The 20969-nt window shown below is 43.6% G+C and overlaps 1 protein-coding gene across 6 annotated transcripts in view; it reads right to left on the bottom strand.

Moving 5' to 3' along the window:
• Nucleotides 1-20969, bottom strand: part of LOC121575344 (transcription factor EB) — a 58082-nt gene that overhangs the window by 20728 nt on the left and 16385 nt on the right. For 2 of the 6 annotated variants that reach the window (XM_045222888.1, XM_045222886.1), the window contains one exon: nucleotides 9011-9104. Coding sequence is in view for 3 of the 6 variants with exons in the window: in XM_045222884.1 (XP_045078819.1) it covers nucleotides 5553-5564 (12 nt within the window). In the remaining 3 variants the exon portion in view is untranslated. Of the gene's footprint in view, nucleotides 1-5552; nucleotides 5731-9010; nucleotides 9105-12066; nucleotides 12362-20969 lie in introns of those variants that run through there. The other 4 variants (XM_045222884.1, XM_041888365.2, XM_045222887.1 and 1 more) reach the window with 3 other exon arrangements.

Genomic DNA, 20969 nt, shown 5'->3' with positions numbered 1-20969 from the left:
ATAATCAAGTGACTTTAATTAAACCAATGTCACTATGATGAACTACCTTGTCCCTTCGGTGTATGACTAGCACAGTAGCAAGTCTTTCAGCATGATAATACAGTAAGTCTTTAGGTGTCTTTCGAGTAGGTAAGGGCCCTATTAAATCATAGATACCTGGTCTGCAGGATAAGACAAAAACATAATCATATTTACATTTTGAAACTAAAAGGAATCTCAAGCGCATGTTACTTTTAATGCCTTTTCCTCACTGTGGTTTAGATTGAATAACACTGTGTATTAGGAGGCAGTGGAGGCTGGGTGGGGGGAGGTTTGGGGAGAAGGGAGGGGTAGGGTGGAGGTGTGGGCACATCAGACCAACCCCCTCCAGGCCCAAGCCCTGGGCCGAGGAGCATACCCATGGTTACCATTGGGGAAGTCATGTGGGAGTCATGTGGTCCGGTTGTTGTGTGGAGGTCATGTGAGCAGCCTTTGAGGGGGAACACCCTCACCATCGCCCACCTCCACACCCTTCCTCCCCCACCTCCAACCTACACTTCTCTCACTTTCACACCTTTCAGCAGTGTTAAAACTACTCCCGATATGGTGTTATTCTACTCTCTGGGACTGTTCCTTTCAGCCAAATGAAATGTAAGTCAATGTGAATAAAAGTGCAGCCGTGGCCTGAGAGTCTGTTTCTACCGGTTTTTCCAGATGCAGAATAAGAAGCCATGCCAGAGAGACATCAACCAATCAGAGCAGACTTCTCAACCTTCATCAGATACACAGGCCATATATGGGCATGGAGAGAGAGAAGGGAAAGAGAGAGAGAGAAGCTCATTGTGTGTGAGGTACAATAAGAATGGCAGCTCCTATTGAGAAGGACTGAGGCCGCCTGTTGTCCGCCGTGTACATTTCAGTGCCCGAAGGGCACACACTGCCCGCTTTGTGCCCACTGGCTGGTCCGCACGCACGTACACACAGCGTTTTGACTCCAAGAGCCATCTCTACTACAGCATGGCAGCAAAGCCTCAAACTACACACAGAGAACCAACACTTAACCAGGAACAGCCAAACACAAACTACATCAACTGCCACTACTGCTGCTACTATTAACACTATTATAACATTACTGCTACTATTAACACTATTACCACTACTGCTGCTACTATTATACCACTACAGCTGCTACTATTATACCACTACTGCTGCTACTATTATACCACTACAGCTGCTACTATTATACCACTACAGCTGCTACTATTATACCACTACAGCTGCTACTATTATACCACTACTGCTGCTACTATTATACCACTACAGCTGCTACTATTATACCACTACAGCTGCTACTATTATACCACTACTGCTGCTACTATTATACCACTACTGCTGCTACTATTATACCACTACTGCTAATACTGCTACTATTAACAATATTATACCACTACTGCTGCTGCTATTAACACTATTCATGGGTTACACATTGCATCACAATATTACTGTGACTTGAAAACACAATGACATTTCTAAAGGCCAATAATTAGTAGGAAAACCTTGTGCCATCATTTTGATGTCGCCAGATTGACTTTATATGCAGTATAACGTTAGCTAGCTAAGATTGAGGGGAAACCTCTAGATTTTAGCTAACTAATGTTAGCATTGCTAGTTATTTTTGACAAACTTTGCTAGCTAATGACAACATTGCCATCCATCTAAAGTAAATTTGACAACATGATGATGATGGCAAAGTAGTTTCCTACTAAATATGTGCCTACTTTAGCAATGTCATTGCATTCCCAAGGCCCTATAGTGTCATTTAGACGACACAGTCATTAGCCCCCGTTCTACTTTTGAGCATCAATATGGCTGCGGCGTCTTTAGACCGTTGATAACAATGGCAACGACGCGACCGAGTGACGGAGGTGCAACCCATGAATTATACCACTACTGTTGCTACTGCTAGAATAACACTACTATACTACTACTGCTGCTACTGCTACTATTAACACTATTATACCACTACTGCTGCTACTATTAACACTATTATACCACTACTGCTGCTACTATTAACACTATTATACCACTACTGCTGCTACTATTAACACTATTATACCACTACTGCTGCTACTGCTACTATTAACACTATTATACCACTACTGCTGCTACTATTAACACTATTATACCACTACTGCTGCTACTATTAACACTATTATACCACTACTGCTGCTACTGCTACTATTAACACTATTATACCACTACTGCTGCTACTATTAACACTATTATACCACTACTGCTGCTACTATTAACACTATTATACCACTACTGCTGCTACTATTAACACTATTATACCACTACTGCTGCTACTATTAACACTATTATACCACTACTGCTGCTACTATTAACACTATTATACCACTACTGCTGCTACTATTAACACTATTATACCTCTACTGCTGCTACTATTAACACTATTATACCCCTACTGCTACTATTAACACTATTATACCACTACTGCTACTATTAACACTATTATACCACTACTGCTACTATTAACACTATTATACCACTACTGCTGCTACTATTAACACTATTATACCACTACTGCTACTATTAACACTATTATACCACTACTGCTGCTACTGCTACTATAAACACTATTATACCACTACTGCTACTATTAACACTATTATACCACTACTGCTGCTACTATTAACACTATTATACCACTACTGCTGCTACTATTAACACTATTATACCACTACTGCTGCTACTATTAACACTATTATACCACTACTGCTGCTACTATTAACACTATTATACTACTACTGCTGCTACTATTAACACTATTATACCACTACTGCTGCTACTATTAACACTATTATACCACTACTGCTGCTACTATTAACACTATTATACCACTACTGCTGCTAATGCTACTATTAACACTATTATACCACTACTGCTACTATTAACACTATTATACCACTACTGCTACTATTAACACTATTATACCACTACTGCTGCTACTGCTACTATAAACACTATTATACCACTACATGTACTTCTAATTCTATCACATTCACTTCTGCAAATACACTATATTAGAAACATGAACTGACCAAGAAAAACTCCTGTCCACCATTACTACTACCACTACCTACACACTGACGGGCCCTGTGCTCATGCAGGTTCTCTCCTGCAACTCTAGTCTGTCCCATAGCTCTGAAGTACTTATAAGACAATCCTCACATCGCTGAACATCCAACTGACACAGACACAATGACTCTGGTTATATTTATAGGCCCTGACGAATTGGGTGATTACATTTTCAAACTCAAATTGGCTTGGCTAGGAATGCCAGCCAGAGAGGGACAAGTGCCTCTGTGTCCACTCCAAAAGTTTAGCTTAGCATGATGTTCTTTCCTGCACATCTTTGTGATCTAGTTGAGCTACATGTTAGCATGCTAATGATTTCAGCACATCTTAATGTAATCTAGCTGGTTTAGTTCAACATGCTAGTCTCCCAGCATGCTAGCTGACTTTCAGAAGCAAACCTTTGCGTGATATGGCTACGTTTATATTAGTTTAATGCTAATGCATGTTAACACTCTCAGCACATACTGTATCATGTTCAGTTCCAAATAGACCCTTTACTCCTACCCCAAGGTAAACGATTGGAAATATGATACGAAAATGGCAAAACTTCTGTCTGGTTGAGCTTCCTCACGGGACACTGGACACCACCTCAGTCAAAGCTCAGTGCTGCCAGTGCATTCTCTCACTCTCACACACACACACACACACTCTGTTCACGCCCACCATGATGACATAGTTAATGAGGGATACAAAGTATACTGAAAGCAGGCGCTTCCACACAGGTGTGGTTCCTGAGTTAATTAAACAATTAACATCCCATCATGCTCAGGGTGATGTATACAAATTCCCAGTTGGCCATTATTTTGCCTACCATGGCTAGAAGAAGAGATCCCAGTGACTTTGAAAGAGGGATATCAAAGGAGCATAGGGGGTTTAAAGGGAGTGTTTGTGTCTCAGTCACCAGATCAACCCAATTGAACACTTATGGGAGATTCTGGAGAGCGTTTTCCTCCACCCTCAACAAAACACCAACTGGAATTTCTCATGGAAAAATGGTGTCACGTCCCTCCAATAGAGTTCCAGAGACACTTGTAGAATCTATACGAAGGCACATTGAAGCTTTTCTGGCGGCTCATGGTGGGGCCAACGGCCAATAAGACACTTGTTGGTGTTCTTTATTTTGGCAGTAATACATAGATTAATATACTGTACATAGGTAACTCTCTACTTCCCCTCTCCTGTTGCTGGTACACATGGTTTCATTTCCTTCCACATCTCACTTACTGACAAACCGCTACCCGGCAGCGGGTTCTCCCACATGGCCCTCCAGTTGCCTGGCATACACTCGGTTTTGCAGACATTATGACGCGGTTGGTGCACAAAGCAGCCATTGTGTGCCGGGCGCTGTGATGTCACAGTGGCTCGGCTTCAAAGCTCTCTCTCATCAGAGAGTGGGCGGGGACAGACAGGAGGAGGGCAGGGTCAGGGGTTAGAACTGAACTACACTACAGATTAGTCAAACACAAACACACATACGTTTACTCGCTCATATTCATGCTACACTTACGTACTAACATCAATACATGTGCACACAGGCACAAATACCTTACATTGTACAACCATGGGAATTACACATACATTGTACACGTGCAGAGACGTACACACACACGGACACACAAAGACACACACAGACACACAGACAGACAGAACAGAAGCTGGAACATCAGCGCTCAGGTCAGGTTGTTAATGTGTGTGTGTATTTATAGTTCTGGTGGTGCCATAGCCACAAGCTCCTTATAAACAGCCATCCCACAGCAGCCAAATCAGGGCTGCACACACACACACACTTGATTTCACATAGACACCCACACTCCTTATTACAGTCTCTGCCCAGGGCAGCAGCTAAATAAGGGACATGCTTATAACTGGATTGTGGGGAATCTGTGCCAGAGAATCAAAAGGCAGCTGTCTATTTCCATGGCAGGGACACAGCAACACTGCAGGAGGAAGAATGGGAGGATAGAAGGACACACACACTCCTGGAGGTACCCATATGAATGGAAGAATGAATATAGACAATAGAAGGACACACACAGCGAGACAACCACACACACGTGCGCACACACACACACACACAGTGTGACATTGGTACAACAGTCTTCATGGAAGGTTAATACTGTCATGAATAGAAAAATGATATAGATGCTAGCACACAGACACCTGCTTATATTTGAACATATAAAGGAAACCATGATATGATATGATAGGCTGGCTGGGTGGGTGCCAATTCATGATGTGACAAAGTGACAACAACTAACTCATCTTCGTGCACGGCATCAAAACGTGTTTAGATCAATGACAACTGTTTCCGGTCCCATCCTTTGATATTTATTCAATGCTCACAAATACTGTGTAAGATATTTGTATGAATAACACAAGCAAACAGAAGTATGAATGAAATGCTGCATGTTTACCTCACTCAGCATTACGTAGAGCGTGTGTCCATAAATGTGTGTCCAGTACAGAGTCTAGTAAGCTTACTGGAGTCTAATTAGCCCTCCTGCTCTGATGTCATCTCAGCCAGGTTCCAATCAATCAGTACAGAGTGACCCTTCCTGGGAGAGGGGGTTCCAGGATTGTCCAGTAAGGGATGGGCACATGTTTAAAATCTTACAGACTTCTCCCCCAACCCCAACCCCTTCTCACTACCACAAACACACGCATGCACCCACACACAAGCCTTTCCGCTGTGAGATGTCTGCCGGCCCGACCTAAAGCCTAAAATAACTCTCCTCACTCTCTGTTCCCCTTTTGAGGAACACCCTGTTCCCCTGAGCCCTGTGTGTGTTTGTATGTGTGTGTGAGTGTGTAAACGTGTGTGTACGTGGTAGTGGGAAGGGGTGGGGGGAGAGTTCTGTCAGATTTGGAACCTGTGCCAGTCTCCCTTACTTCTGTATGTTGTTTCTCGTGCGTGGGCTTGTGTGGGACACTTGTCACAGAACACAGACCTTTCCACTAGTGTGTCCGTGGTATGCCAGAATACAGCCGGTTCACAGCTGTTACCGGCAGACATACACACCTCAGAGGGAGTGGGGTGTCATGTGTCATGAGGTAGTGGTCCTCTGTAGCTCAGCTGGTAGAGCACGGCGCTTGTAACGCCAAGGTAGTGGGTTCGATCCCCGGGACCACCCATACACAAAAAAAAAATGTATGCACGCATGACTGTAAGTCGCTTTGGATAAAAGCGTCTGCTAAATGGCATATTATTATTATTATTATTATGTGTCAGAGTTGCCATGGCGACAGTGTGAGTCCCCTGTTCCTTCTCGTTTGGTCTCACGCACAAAAACAGCTGCATCCGACGACCATGGATACACACCCTAACCGTGATTTTGACTATACACACACACACACACACACACACACACACACACACAACTTAACCTTATACTTCTAAATGACAAACACACAGACCCCCAAAACTTCCCCAACTACACACACACCCTAACCCTGCTCCTGTACAGCCACTGACTTTTCTGATCTAGGGTCTGTTTTGATATACTGTAGGTGAAACAAAAACACAGATATTCAGTATAATTGAATACCGACTGTATCTGATTCGCTGGTATTTGAAAACCATTATTTCTCAGTCTGAAGCTTTGGCTGCTGTCTGGTGTCCTTTTTAGGGAAATTTAACTGAATCTTATTTTGGTCACATCAGATGCAGTGTCATCCAACACAAGACACTGCTGTAGGTAGTGAGAAACACACACACACACACACACACACACACCTCACCACCTCCTCCTCTGTGGTTCCCTCCTTTACTGTGAGAGACAGTGTATGGTATATACAGTGGGGGAAAAAAGTATTTAGTCAGCCACCAATTGTGCAAGTTCTCCCACTTAAAAAGATGAGAGAGGCCTGTAATTTTCATCATAGGTACACGTCAACTATGACAGACAAATTGAGGGAAAAAAATCCAGAAAATCACATTGTAGGATTTTTAATGAATTTATTTGCAAATTATGGTGGAAAATAAGTATTTGGTCACCTACAAACAAGCAAGATTTCTGGCTCTCACAGACCTGTAACTTCTTTAAGAGGCTCCTCTGTCCTCCACTCGTTACCTGTATTAATGGCACCTGTTTGAACTTGTTATCAGTATAAAAGACACCTGTCCACAACCTCAAACAGTCACACTCCAAACTCCACTATGGCCAAGACCAAAGAGCTGTCAAAGGACACCAGAAACAAAATTGTAGACCTGCACCAGGCTGGGAAGACTGAATCTGCAATAGGTAAGCAGCTTGGTTTGAAGAAATCAACTGTGGGAGCAATTATTAGGAAATGGAAGACATACAAGACCACTGATAATCTCCCTCGATCTGGGGCTCCACGCAAGATCTCACCCCGTGGGGTCAAAATGATCACAAGAACGGTGAGCAAAAATCCCAAAACCACACGGGGGGACCTAGTGAATGACCTGCAGAGAGCTGGGACCAAAGTAACAAAGCCTACCATCAGTAACACACTACGCCGCCAGGGACTCAAATCCTGCAGTGCCAGACATGTCCCCCTGTTTAAGCCAGTACATGTCCAGGCCCGTCTGAAGTTTGCTAGAGTGCATTTGGATGATCCAGAAGAGGATTGGGAGAATGTCATATGGTCAGATGAAACCAAAATATAACTTTTTGGTAAAAACTCAACTCGATCGTGTTTGGAGGACAAAGAATGCTGAGTTGCATCCAAAGAACACCATACCTACTGTGAAGCATGGGGGTGGAAACATCATGCTTTGGGGCTGTTTTTCTGCAAAGGGACCAGGACGACTGATCTGTGTAAAGGAAAGAATGAATGGGGCCATGTATCGTGAGATTTTGAGTGAAAACCTCCTTCCATCAGCAAGGGCATTGAAGATGAAACGTGGCTGGGTCTTTCAGCATGGCAATGATCCCAAACACACCGCCCGGGCAACGAAGGAGTGGCTTCGTAAGAAGCATTTCAAGGTCCTGGAGTGGCCTAGCCAGTCTCCAGATCTCAACCCCATAGAAAATCTTTGGAGGGAGTTGAAAGTCCGTGTTGCCCAGCGACAGCCCCAAAACATCACTGCTCTAGAGGAGATCTGCATGGAGGAATGGGCCAAAATACCAGCAACAGTGTGTGAAAACCTTGTAAAGACTTACAGAAAACGTTTGACCTGTGTCATTGTCAACAAAGGGTATATAACAAAGTATTGAGAAACTTTAGTTATTGACCAAATACTTATTTTCCACCATAATGTGCAAATCAATTCATTAAAAATCCTACAAATGTGATTTTCTGGATTTTTTCTCTCATTTTGTCTGTCATAGTTGACATGTACCTATGATGAAAATTACAGGCCTCTCTCATCTTTTTAAGTGGGAGAACATGCACAATTGGTGGCTGACTAAATACTTTTTTTCCCCACTGTAGCTGCCACTCACCCTCAGAGCAGATACACCTAATACACTTTAGACACACACCTACCACCATCTGATACCACAGACAGAGTAGGCCTGTATCCACTCCGTAAGTGGAGAGGTGGTTTGAGAAGACTCAACCACAGAGAGTCCAGAGAGGGAGCAGAGAGTTGAGGGGTTTCCCTGCTTCTCTACAGGGACAGGTTAGGAGTCAGGAGTAGGTGAATCCAGGTGACCCCAGGCACAAGTTCCTTTAACATTGACGACTAGCACTTCATACCACAGGACCTGACCAGGAACATCTCAATCTCTCGCCTTCTCTTTTTTTATCCATTATTTAACCAGGGAAGTCACATTCACATTGCATCCCTTTTGTAAATGAGCCCTGGCTTCTCCCCTTCTCTCTGAATACAGTATCTAACACACAGGAACACACAGAGATATAAACATACAGTGAGAAGCAAACACAGTGACACACACAATGTTACCTCTTTGTGAGAAAGTGGTGCTGGGAAAGATGGGGCTGTGCTCCTCTCGCTGCTCTCTACATCTCTGGACACCCTGGAGAGGGTGGGCCGCAAACTACAGACAGAGAGAGAGAGAAACCAATTAGATAAAGCAGTACACATCCAGGTTGTACAGTAGTACATGGTGATTTTACTGTAGTAGAAGGTAGTACATGGTGATTTTACTGTAGTAGAAGGTAGTACATGGTGATATTACAGTAGTAGTAGGTAGTACATGGTGATATTACAGTAGTAGAAGTAACTGTTCTAGTCAGGTGGCCTGGCATCATAGGCCACTGTGAGGTAACAGGTGGATAGCACACATGCTCAGGCTTATACCGTATTGGTCCGAATATAAGACGACCCTGATTATAAGACGACCCCCCGTTTTTCAACACAAACATTTAGAAAAACAGATTTGCAGACTAGATTTGCCGAACAAAGAACTTCATTTTATTTTAAAATAACAATATTAAAAACACAGTGAATTAAACACAAAGGCAAACTATGTACAGTATGATTCAAAATTAATATCAAGCAATAATAAAGCAACATTTTTAAATAACAGAGAAAATACAGGCCACACATTTAACTAAACTTAACAAAAATTCGCCAAACTTCTCCTCCGATGTCTCTCTATCCCTCACACACGTCCTCTGCCCCGCTGTGTTCGCTCTCGCTGTCATCGCTCCCCAGCTGCTCCGCTTCCACCGGCTCCTCCCAAAGCACGTCGTCCTCGCTGCCGTCCAATGCATTTGAGATGCAACATTTTTTTAAAGCCATCGATGATGCTCTGTGAGGGAATAGCATCCCATGCATGCAGGATCCATTCACACAGTAGACTTCTCTCCGAAGTCTGACGGCAGGCGTTGGGCCAAACTCGTTCTCCGTCTAAGTGACAGTCCATTACGCCGCATCATCCTACGACACCAGCCGAGGCTGGCTTTAAATCCAGTGATGTTGAGCTCTCTGGCGATTTCCAGGGCCTTAACCTGGATGACAGCTCTGGTAATGGGCATTCCCTCACTTCTTTTTTCCCTGACATATTCAAAAACCCTCCGGTCAACCTCAATGAAACGACCACTTTGAGGACCACGGAAGGATTTTCGCTGACTGTTAGCATCTTTTAGACGTTGTTTTTCTGCTCGCCATCTTCTTACATTACACTCAGTGACCCCGAATGTCTTGGCAGCTTGGCAGTTGTTAGATGACTCTGCCTTATTGACAACCATTATTTTGAAATTGGCATCATAGCTCCTCCGCTGTTGTTTATTGACCTGGCCCACTTTTGAGCCACTTGTCTCTAAATGGTCAGCCTGTCTTTCCATCTTTAAACACCGGTAACGGGCTGGTTGTTAAGGACGCCTCTTCCCTCCGTCCGGAACGAATTTTTGGCGCCATCTGTGCCCGCGAATGTGTATTGACATTTAAAGGGAGCGCCGAAGAAGAGAAACTGCGCTCTGAATACTAGACCCCGAATATAAGACGACCCGACTTTTTTGGACCTATTTCGAGGGGAAAAAAGGCCGTCTTATATTCGGACCAATACGGTAATAGAAATGACTTTCCAAAACAATTGATGCAATGGACCATGTGGGTGTGTGTGCGTGATGTGATGAGGAGTTTCCATATCGCTTCAATAGTTCTCTAAAGCATTTATCACAACCACAAATATCCCTGAGGAGGGTGTGATTTATGAAGCTGCTCATAAATGATGGCCTAATATGTAAGGTTTCGAAATCCATTTCAGTGAACTAGCAGACATGGACAGATGGAGAAATGACACACACAGACACCAATAACACATTCATCCCTTCATCTCCAGTTCTGTTAGTTTGGAGTCAACAGAACTCTAAAAATAACCCCCCATATCCCACCCCACCCTCCCCAAACCATGAGCTCAGCACATTATTTAATAAGATAGATCTCAAGAGTCCAAAGTAGCTTAATTTCCTTCATTGGCACTGATCAGAAAGCAGAGGGCAGGCGGAGGACTTTTGCCGCCTTATGCTCTACAAGGAGCAAAGAGGAGGAGCTAAGTATGTAAGTAAGTTACCAGGATGTTGCTTTCACCTGTCCACATCCTTTATGTCAGTGGAAAAGACGAAGCGAGAAAGACACTTTACACTGAGGTGCAGTTCTTTTCATTTCCAAATCAGTCTTAGGTAAAGACAAAAGAGCTACATCATCAAAACAACCACATCACAATGTTTCCCTTCCTCATCGCCTTGGATTTCACAACTCCTAAGGTCAGGAGTGAGGCAAGAACTTCCTGTTACACCAGGCCAGGGAAACATCCATATCAACCACAAATCATAAACAAAGGCTATACACATTCAGGTCCACAGAACTCCTGGTTTTCATCCTGCCCCTCTAATCAGGGACTGATTCAGACCTGGGACCAGCTGGTGAGTGGACTCTCTGGCCTTAAGGTTCCACATTTGAATTCTTATCACTAAGCCAGTATGAGAGAGAAAAGCTGTAGGTTTAGGCATTTACCATAGAAATGACCCACCATGCTATTTCACTTGGAAATACAACAGACACACATAATAGCCCTAATACAGGAACAGTATCAGTAGCCAGTGGACACTACCCATTTCGGTATAAATTACAGAACACAACATTAGGCTTCAAAATAAAAATGTCTCACTGACTAGGACAACGAAAGACGCAAGTAACAGTAACAGTTTGGATGTGCATAACTGAGATTTCGCTCCAATCTTAAAAAAACATGATTGTTCCATTATGCATGGCAAGTTATCCATAATACAAGGATATATCTGTGACTCAATGAAGCCAGTCTACTCACCAATCCACCACACAAAGCATGTATTCAAACAACCTATTTTCCCAGTGACAAATTATACCCCATTCCTTGCTCACGGTCCAGTCGCAAATTGCTGATACGGTCAGTAGCACAACCCAAAGCATGAGGAAATCCCAGAGTCCAGTCGTACAGAGACAATCCCACAGCCAGATGGAAACAACGGCATAACAGGGGAAAGATCACAACACAGGTGATCCTACATCCTTACCAGGGAGAATGACAATCCAACAATCCTCAGGTCAACATACGGTCTGTTACTGTATTCCAGGCACCTCTATCACTACACACCGTTCACACACACACACACACACACACTCAGAGTCCTATGCTAGCCGGGTTGATCTCTTATACAGTCTCTCTGTGGTCTCTGCTCGTGACACCGCGCCTCTCCACTCAAAGAGTCACAGGGACAGGGTTAGTCACAGCGCCTTCCTCCTCAAACCAACTACGTTTCCTCTCCTCCTCCTAAATTAATGCCAGAGTGTCCAGAATGCCGCTGTCCGAAGGAGGAACAAGGGGGACTCAGTGTCCGGAACCCTTCAGCAGACGCCCCCTGTCAAACACACACACGGAACTCCCACAGAACTCCGCCCCCAAGCTGGGAAATCCATTCCACTTCCCTGTGAGCAAGGCTGAAACACACACAAAAACACAGACGCAAATGCCAAGAAAGAGGGGGCAGCTCCGTCTGATTGAGAGTCGGGGCCTGACGCCCTCAACTCGCACAGACTCCACTGACACACACACACTTCCACAGCGATAAGGCTCTCTGAGCGATAAGGCTCTCTGAGCGATAAGGCTCTCTGATAACACACGCAGGTATTACATGTTTATAGTGGTTGGTATCTTCAGCAGAATGGTAGCAGACCATCATGTTGTCTGTTACATGACAGAGTGCTGTTCAAACATGTGAGCAACAACTCCCTCCACTATTAACAATGACCAACTGGAAATGAATGAGGGCATTTTCCATCAGCTACCAGCCTAAGGAATGACATTGCTGAGACCTAAAGGCATGAGTCCAGAGGCAGAACCTAACTTTGCCCAAACCATTTAGAAAAATGCAATAGGTGACCAACCACAACAAATTGAATCACATAAGATTTTAATTTAAATAATAATAATTTTAAAAACATGTCCTTGTGATTTTTTTTTTTCCTTGTGATTATTTTTTTTATTTTTTTTATTTTAAGGAAATGTTGGTCCAAAGGGGTTGATACTGGTTGAATGATAGCTAACAAAAGAAGTATGTGATATGTGGATAGTAAATTCAGTCAGTCTGTGTCCTTTAAACCCCCCCACACACACACACACACACACACACACACATTCCACCTGTACACAGGTAGGAGTTCCTCTCCCATCTGTTCAAAAAAAGAGTTTAGCCCCATCTGCTGGTGCAATTCTGCATTCTAGGTAGTATTTGACCGGAACTTCATCAGATTACCCTACTCACAACCCTAAATCATTAGGGGGATTAATTAACATCTGACCCTGTATCAGTGGCTAAGGGCAGCTTCTACCTACTTCCCATTCTGCCCCTTTAACCTCTCTGATAGGCTGAACCTCTCAGGGCCTCTACAGAGGAGAAAAGCCCCTTCTTCATGTAGTAGTGATTTTACAGGAAGTGTGAGGTTCCCTTTACCAGAAACCAGGTTGCATAACAACTGACTCACACACGGCGACCCTGTGATTGCCTGGGTCACAGGGTTCATGTTTACAAAAACCACAGTTCATGTGATCAATCAAAGGAACGACCAGACAAAACAAATCAAGACAAAACAAAAACGAACATAGGTTCATTCTCGAAAGGTCATGACATCTTCAATACAACACATTTTCAGGGAACATCAATCAAACAGGATGTAGAATTCTGCAAATTCTCTGGGCTGTTATTGTTCAATATTGCCCTTGAGTATTATCAAGCTATGTCTTCTAGTTATATAATATAGTTGTTTATCCTAATGCTTATTGGTTGAAATTGTGATGGCCAAACTATCTCACACCACAGTATGGCTCTGGGGAGCATTGTGGACAGTGCTGTGTGTCGAGCGTATTGATTGGTTGGTCAGTGTGTTTTAGAATGTGGCCTTTGACTAATCAATCAGGATCTGCCACAGGGTGACACAACCACAACAGAGAGATTGAGAAAGAGAGAAAGAAAGACATAAAGAGAGAGAGAGATTCAGCAGGCTGATTTGGTTTGGCATTTTTTAAGGGGAAGCGTGTTGTGCTTTAAAGGGCCAGCACACCCACTGTGTTCCCTCTTCCACTCATATTCACCTCTCTGCTGGGGTCTCTCCATCCCCAGCCTATGGTTTCCATCCAAACCCCCTGGATATATTCAAACACATCAGTTTCAGGGGTGTGAGGAGACACAGAACCACACTGAACACTCGTCTCATAGGCTCACTGAAACACTGGGAGGCATGGTTCTCACATTCATATGTGCTAACAAGGCCCTGTTTGCAAACACACTAGGGCACCTTTAATAGCCTGATAAAGCCAGCAGTGTATTTACAGTGTTATTTTGGGCCAAGGGCAGGGCTGGGGCAGGCAGCCTGCTGATTGGCTAGAGCAGCTGCATGCCGGTTGCTGTTGACCAATCCCTAAGCTCCTGTGTGGGAGGGAAGTCTGACCAAGAAAGCCTTGTGCTCCTGACAATGGCCGAGGGAGAGAGGAGGCTGGGCCCACACACATGCACGCGCCCACACAAGTTTGTTTTACTATCCACATGGGGACCAAATGCTGAGTGAGAAAGTTAGATACACAAATACTGTATCATACCCCCCAAAAAATGCTAACCTCCCCTGTTATTGTAATGGTGAGAAGTTAGCATGTCTTGTAATCATGGTAGCATCCACAATGTAGAAGTGTTTAGAAACATATTCTATTCTTATTTACAATAAAAGCGACTCTAAAGTGACTCTAAAATGACACAATACATTATTTACCATTCATTTCTATTGGGCACAAAATGATCTGAAACACAACCAAAACAAACAGCAAATGCATCCAACAAGTTTGTAGAGTCACAAGCTTGATGGAATCATTGCGTGCTAGGAATATGGGACCAAATACTCAACTTTTGACTACTTTAATACACATAAGTGAATTTGTCCCAATACTTTTGGTCCCCTAAAATGGGGGGACTATGAACAAAAAGTGCTGTAATTTCTATAGGTTCACCCAATATGGATGAAAATACCCTCAAATTAAAGCTGACAGTCTTCACTTTAACCTCATAGTCATTGTATTATTTCAAAGTGCTGGAGTACAGAGACAAAACAATAACAAAATGAGTCACTGTCCCAATACTTTCAGGTCACTGTATGTGGCAGGATTTGCAGACGATAACGGATTATAAAAAGGAAACCCAGCCATGAGTTGCCCAGCGATGCAGAACTCCCAAACGAGCTAAACGCCTTTTATGCTCGCTTCAAGGAATATAACACTAGGTCTTGCATGAAAGCCCCTATTTTTCCGGATGACTGTGTGATCAGGTAGCCTAGCGGGTAAGAGAGTTGGGCCAGTAACCGAAAGGTTGCTGGTTTGAATCACAGAGACAACTAGGTAAAAAAGCTATCGATGTGCCCTTGAGCAATTGCTCATGTAAGTCGCTCTGGATAAGAGCGCCTGCTAAATGATGTAAATGATCTCGCTCTCTGTGGCCGATGTGAGCAAAACTTTTAAACAGGTTAAAAATCACAAGGCAGTCAGGCCAGACGGAATACCAGGGCGCATTCTTTTTTTTGTATGATTATATATATATATATATATATATATATATATATATATATATATATATATACTAGGGGTGTAACGATCCATCTACTACATCGATGTATCGATTTATATTTCTATGATCCAACTACATCGATCTGTGCTCGGCGAGTTGGCCTTTTGGACAACATATATCGATCTAACATCGTTTTAAAATGTAATAAATCGATTGTATCGATACTAGGAAATAACCCATTGGATTTAAGCACGTCAGACTTTATATGCAGGGGTGCACATAACTGGTACGCAGGTACGCAAGCGCGACAAAAATCAGGAATGCGTAATGCCACTTGTGTTACTACGCGCCTTTGCGTACTTGACCGATCTTCTCATCTAACCTTACACATGACATGTTGCTTGTCAACTACTGTCAGGGATGTCCAAAAAGCAACAGACATTAAGCAGCTTCTTTGGCGTTTCGCCACCTACAAAGAAACGCCAACTGGAGCCAGAGCCGAAGAAAATACTTTTTTTGGAAAAGTGGCTCCAAGATGTGCAGTGGCTTGAAGCTAACGATGAGCGCACTGAAATGTGGTGCAAGATTTGCCACTCAAATCCACATCTAGCAGACAAAACAGGTGCATTTTATAAAGGCTCAAAGAATTTCAACCATCCTTTATTTGACAAACATGAAAAGAGCAAGGAGCACACGAATGTAGCGCAAGCCATTGCTAAACAAGCTAGCCGAGAATAAATGTCCAGTCGCCCACTTGCCAGATGGCGAGACAAGCTGAATGAAGAACAGCGGCAAGCTCTGTTTAATATTTTTCTCCTCGCCTTCCATAAAGCTAAACACGCACGTCCCATGTCTTCCTATTCTGAGGATGTTCCTTTACTGAAGCGGCTAGAAGTAAATGTCGGAGGTGCATATCATTCACGTGAAGAGGGCACACGGATCATGCAGAGCATCGCTCACACCATCAGCGGGGAGTTACGAGCCAAGTTGCAGTCTGCTGAATTTTGGGGGCTGCTTTTTTGATGGATCTGAGGACATCACAAAAACTGAGCAGGAAATCGTTTACAGTGTGTCTGTGTCCAGCAACGGAGAGTTTACTTCGGACTTTATTGGACTGATTGAATTGGGTGCTGACCCGAACCGCACAGGCCATAACAGACGGACTTGTGAGACTTTTCCAGGACACAGGCTTGGATGACTGGACAACAAAGTTGGTCGCTGTGTGCACAGACTGCTGCTGTCAACGTGGGTATCTACAACGGCGTTGTGCCAAAACTCCGGCAACTTGCTGCGGTTGGAGACTCCCTTGTGCACATTCTGTGCACCGCACACACACTGGAGAATTGCGCTAAATCAGCTGATCGCAACGTTCCTTACTGTGAGACATTTAATCGCTCTGTGGTCAAGCTGCTGCAGTTTTATTTACAAAAAGGTGGAGCAAAAAAAACTGCTGCACTGAATAAGCTATGTGAAGAAAATGGGATCTCCTTTGTGAAACTGGGTAAGTTTCATAATATCAGATGGTCTGCATGGAGGCATGAAACACTGTTAAAAATATCAAGACTATTGCCAGCCATTAAAATGCAACTGGTTACGAGTGATAACAGTGACTTGCAGCATATCTGCACAGAGCGTTTTCAGTGCTTTCTGTCAAACATGCTTGACATTTGCAATATTTTGAACACCACATCCATTAGGTTTCAGAAGGAAAAGCTGACCATTGGAGAATGTAAGGATGAACTCATGGTGGCCATTGGACAGTTCACACTTCTGCTTGATGGTGAAAGCCATAGGGCACACACTGTTTCCAATGCTGATGCTGACAGAGACAATACTCAGGGGGTTAATTGAAGAGTTTGAAATCAGATATGACTCCCTCAAGTCATGTGATCATTTCTTAGTATTTGATCCTTCAACATGGTCTCAGGAAATGCAAGACCTCCACAGTTTTGGAAACACAACAGTTTGCAGCATTCTCAAGAAATATGAGGCCACCTTGCAACTTGACAAAGATACCACTGTGACAGAATGGATGCGCTTAAAGCAGGCAGGAAAACGCCTGGGAGCCTCTTCTGTGTATGACTTGGTCCAAATAGTAAGTACAAGTAACCCAGATGCTTATTCCAACATCAACAAGGTGGTTAAGCTGTCTCTTACACTGCCTTTAAGCAGTGCAGCTTGTGAGAGGGGATTCTCACATCTCAACATTATAAAAACCAAGTACAGATCTTGTCTGTCACATGCTCGTCTCTCAGCACTGATGCACATTCACCTGTAAAGCAGACCACAGAGACATTTGACCCAAAGCCTGCTGTTGACCTGTGGATGGAGACAGCTAATCGGAGGCTCAACCAAGGACAGGGAGGTGCATCTGCAGCATCTTCATCATCTACCATGCAGGAAGCTGAAGCAGAGGACAGTGGTGGTGGCACTGAGGAGGACAGTGGTGGCAGCACTGAGGAGGACAGTGATGGCAGCACTGAGGAGGACAGTGGTGGTGGCACTGAGGAGGACAGTGGTGGCGGCACTGAGGAGGACAGTGGTGGCAGCACTGAGGAGGACAGTGATGGCAGCACTGAGGAGGACAGTGGTGGCGGCACTGAGGAGGACAGTGAAGAAGACTGCACTTATTAAGACCACGCTACATATATGGTGAGTACCAAACACCATCTGCTGGTACTCACCTGAGTAACTCACTGAAAAAGTTATGTGCACCCCCTGTTTATATGGATGTTTTTTCTTAGCACTTTTAATGATAAAGGCTTTAAACATTACTCGATTCAGTCTGCCTATCCGTGACGTCATCGCGCCAGCAGCAGCGCAAAGGCGCCAAGACAACAAAACATAGCATGGCGGACGACAGAGGAGAAGCCGACGAGCGAGAAATTATCAAGCCACCATTGCGGTCCTTACAAGAAACAGGAATCTAGGAAACTTCACCTGCACTGTCCAATATCCAGGTATTTATTTCAGTCACACTGGTTGAATTTTTGGCTAAAAGGTTACTGAATCGATTTCAAGTCACTGAATCGTTTCGGATCGTATCGTTCTAAATGAACCAATATCGTCCTTGAATCGTATCGACAACCACGAATCGTGATACAAATCGAATCGTTGTTAAAACGAATCGTTACACCCCTAATATATACATACATATACACATACACATACATACATACATACATACATACATACATATATACATACACATACACACAGTACCATTCAAACGTTTGGACACACCTCTTTCAATCCCAGGCTGTGTCACAACCGGCCGTGATCGGGAGTCCCATAGGGCGGCGCACAATTGGCCCAGCGGAGGGTTTGGCAGGGGGGGACTTTACTTGGGCCGGGCGCCTGCAGGCTGACCTCGGTCGTCAGTTGAAAGGTGTTTCCTCTGACACATTGGTGCTGCATGCTTCCGGGTTAAGCGGGCGGGTGTTAAGAAGCGCAGTTTGATGAGACAAGATCGAAATTGGGGGAGAAAAAAAATCAAAACAAAGAAAAGTTGTTTTTGGTGGGGTAATTGGTATTGCCGAGAATGAATATAAAAACTTTGGGAGCCATGCCATTCTGAAGAGGTTTATTCAACCTGAAGATTTATGGTAAGATTGTTCCATTTAATTAGATCTGCTTTCATACTATTGAGTAATGGGATAAAGTTATCTTTATATATATTTTCTGTTCTCAAAGCATGCACAGACCAGCTGGCAGGTGTCTTCACAGACATTTTCAATATATCCTTGTCCCAGTCTGTAATCCCAACATGTTTCAAGCTGACCACCATTGTCCCTGTTCCAAAGAGCTCCAAGTTAACCTGCCTAAATGACTACCGCCCTGTAGCACTCACATCTGTAATTATGAAGTGCTTTGAAAGGCTGGTCATGACACACATCACCACCATCATCATCATCCCAGACACCCTAGACCAGGGATCATCAACTAGATTCAGCCGCAGGCCGATTCTTTCTTGAGTGAATGGTCAGGGGGCCGGAACATAAATACAAATAATTTGTTGACTGCATGAAGCCCAAACAGATATAATATTTGACTAAAACATTAATTTCAAACCTTGATTACATTTGTATACGATCACATACACTACCAGTCAAAAGTTGACACACCTACTCATTCAAGGGTTTTTCTTTACTTTTACTATTTTTTTACATTGTAGAATAATAGTGAAGACATCAAAACTATGCAATAACACATATGGAATCATGTAGTAAGCAAAAAAGTGTTAAACAAATCAAAATATGTTATATTTTAGATTCTTTAAATAGCCACCCTTTGCCTTGATGACAGCTTTGCACACTCTTGGCATTCTCTCAACCAGATTCATGAGATAGTCACCTGGAATGCATTTCAATTAACAGGTGTGCCTTGTTAAAAGTTAATTTGTGGAATTTCTTTCCTTCTTAATGTGTTTGAGCCAATCAGTTGTGTTGTGACAAGGTAGGGGGGGTTTACAGAAGATAGCCCTAATTGGTAAAAGACCAAGTCCATATTATAGCAAGAACAGCTCAAATAAGCAAGAGAAATTACAGTCCATCATTACTTTAAGACATGAAGGTCAGTCAATACGGAAAACTTCAAGAACTTTGAAAGTTTCTTCAAGTGCAGTCGCAAAAACCATCAAGCGCTATGATAAAACTCGCTCTCATGAGAACCGCCACAGGAATGGAAGACCCAGAGTTACCTCTGCTGCAGAGGATAAGTTCATTAGAGTTACCAGCCTCAGAAATTGCAGCCCAAATAAATGCTTCAGAGTTCAAGTAACAGACACATCTCAACATCAACTGTTCAGAGGGGACTGTGTGATTCAGGCCTTCATGGTCGAATTGCTGCAAAGAAACCACTACTAAAGGACACGAATAAGAAGAAGAGACCTGCTTGGTCCAAGAAACACGAGCAATGGACATTAGACTGGTGGAAACCGCTGTGTCTTTGTGAGACATTTTGAGATTTTGTGAGATCTCCGCATGTGTAGTTCCCACCGTAAAGCATGGATGAGGAGGTGTTATAGTGTGGGGATGTTTTGCTGGTGAAACAGTCTGTGATTTATTTAGAATTCAAGGCACACTTAACCAGCATGGCTACCACAGCATTCTGCAGCGATACGCCATCCCATCTGGTTTGGGCTTAGTGGGACTATCATTTGTTTTTCAACAGGACAATGACCCAACACACCTCCAGGCTGTGTAAGGGCTATTTTACCAAGACGGAGAGTGATGGAGTGCTGCATCAGATGACCTGGCCTCCACAACCCCCCGACCTAAACCCAATTGAGATGGTTTGGGATGAGTCGAATGGCAGAGTGAAGGAAAAGCAGCCAACAAGTGCTCAGCATATGTAGGAACTCCTTCAAGACT

Source organism: Coregonus clupeaformis, chromosome 10, assembly GCF_020615455.1.
Source record: "Coregonus clupeaformis isolate EN_2021a chromosome 10, ASM2061545v1, whole genome shotgun sequence".
In the NCBI taxonomy this organism is placed as follows: domain Eukaryota; kingdom Metazoa; phylum Chordata; class Actinopteri; order Salmoniformes; family Salmonidae; genus Coregonus; species Coregonus clupeaformis.
This window is presented reverse-complemented; position numbering and strand designations above follow the sequence as displayed.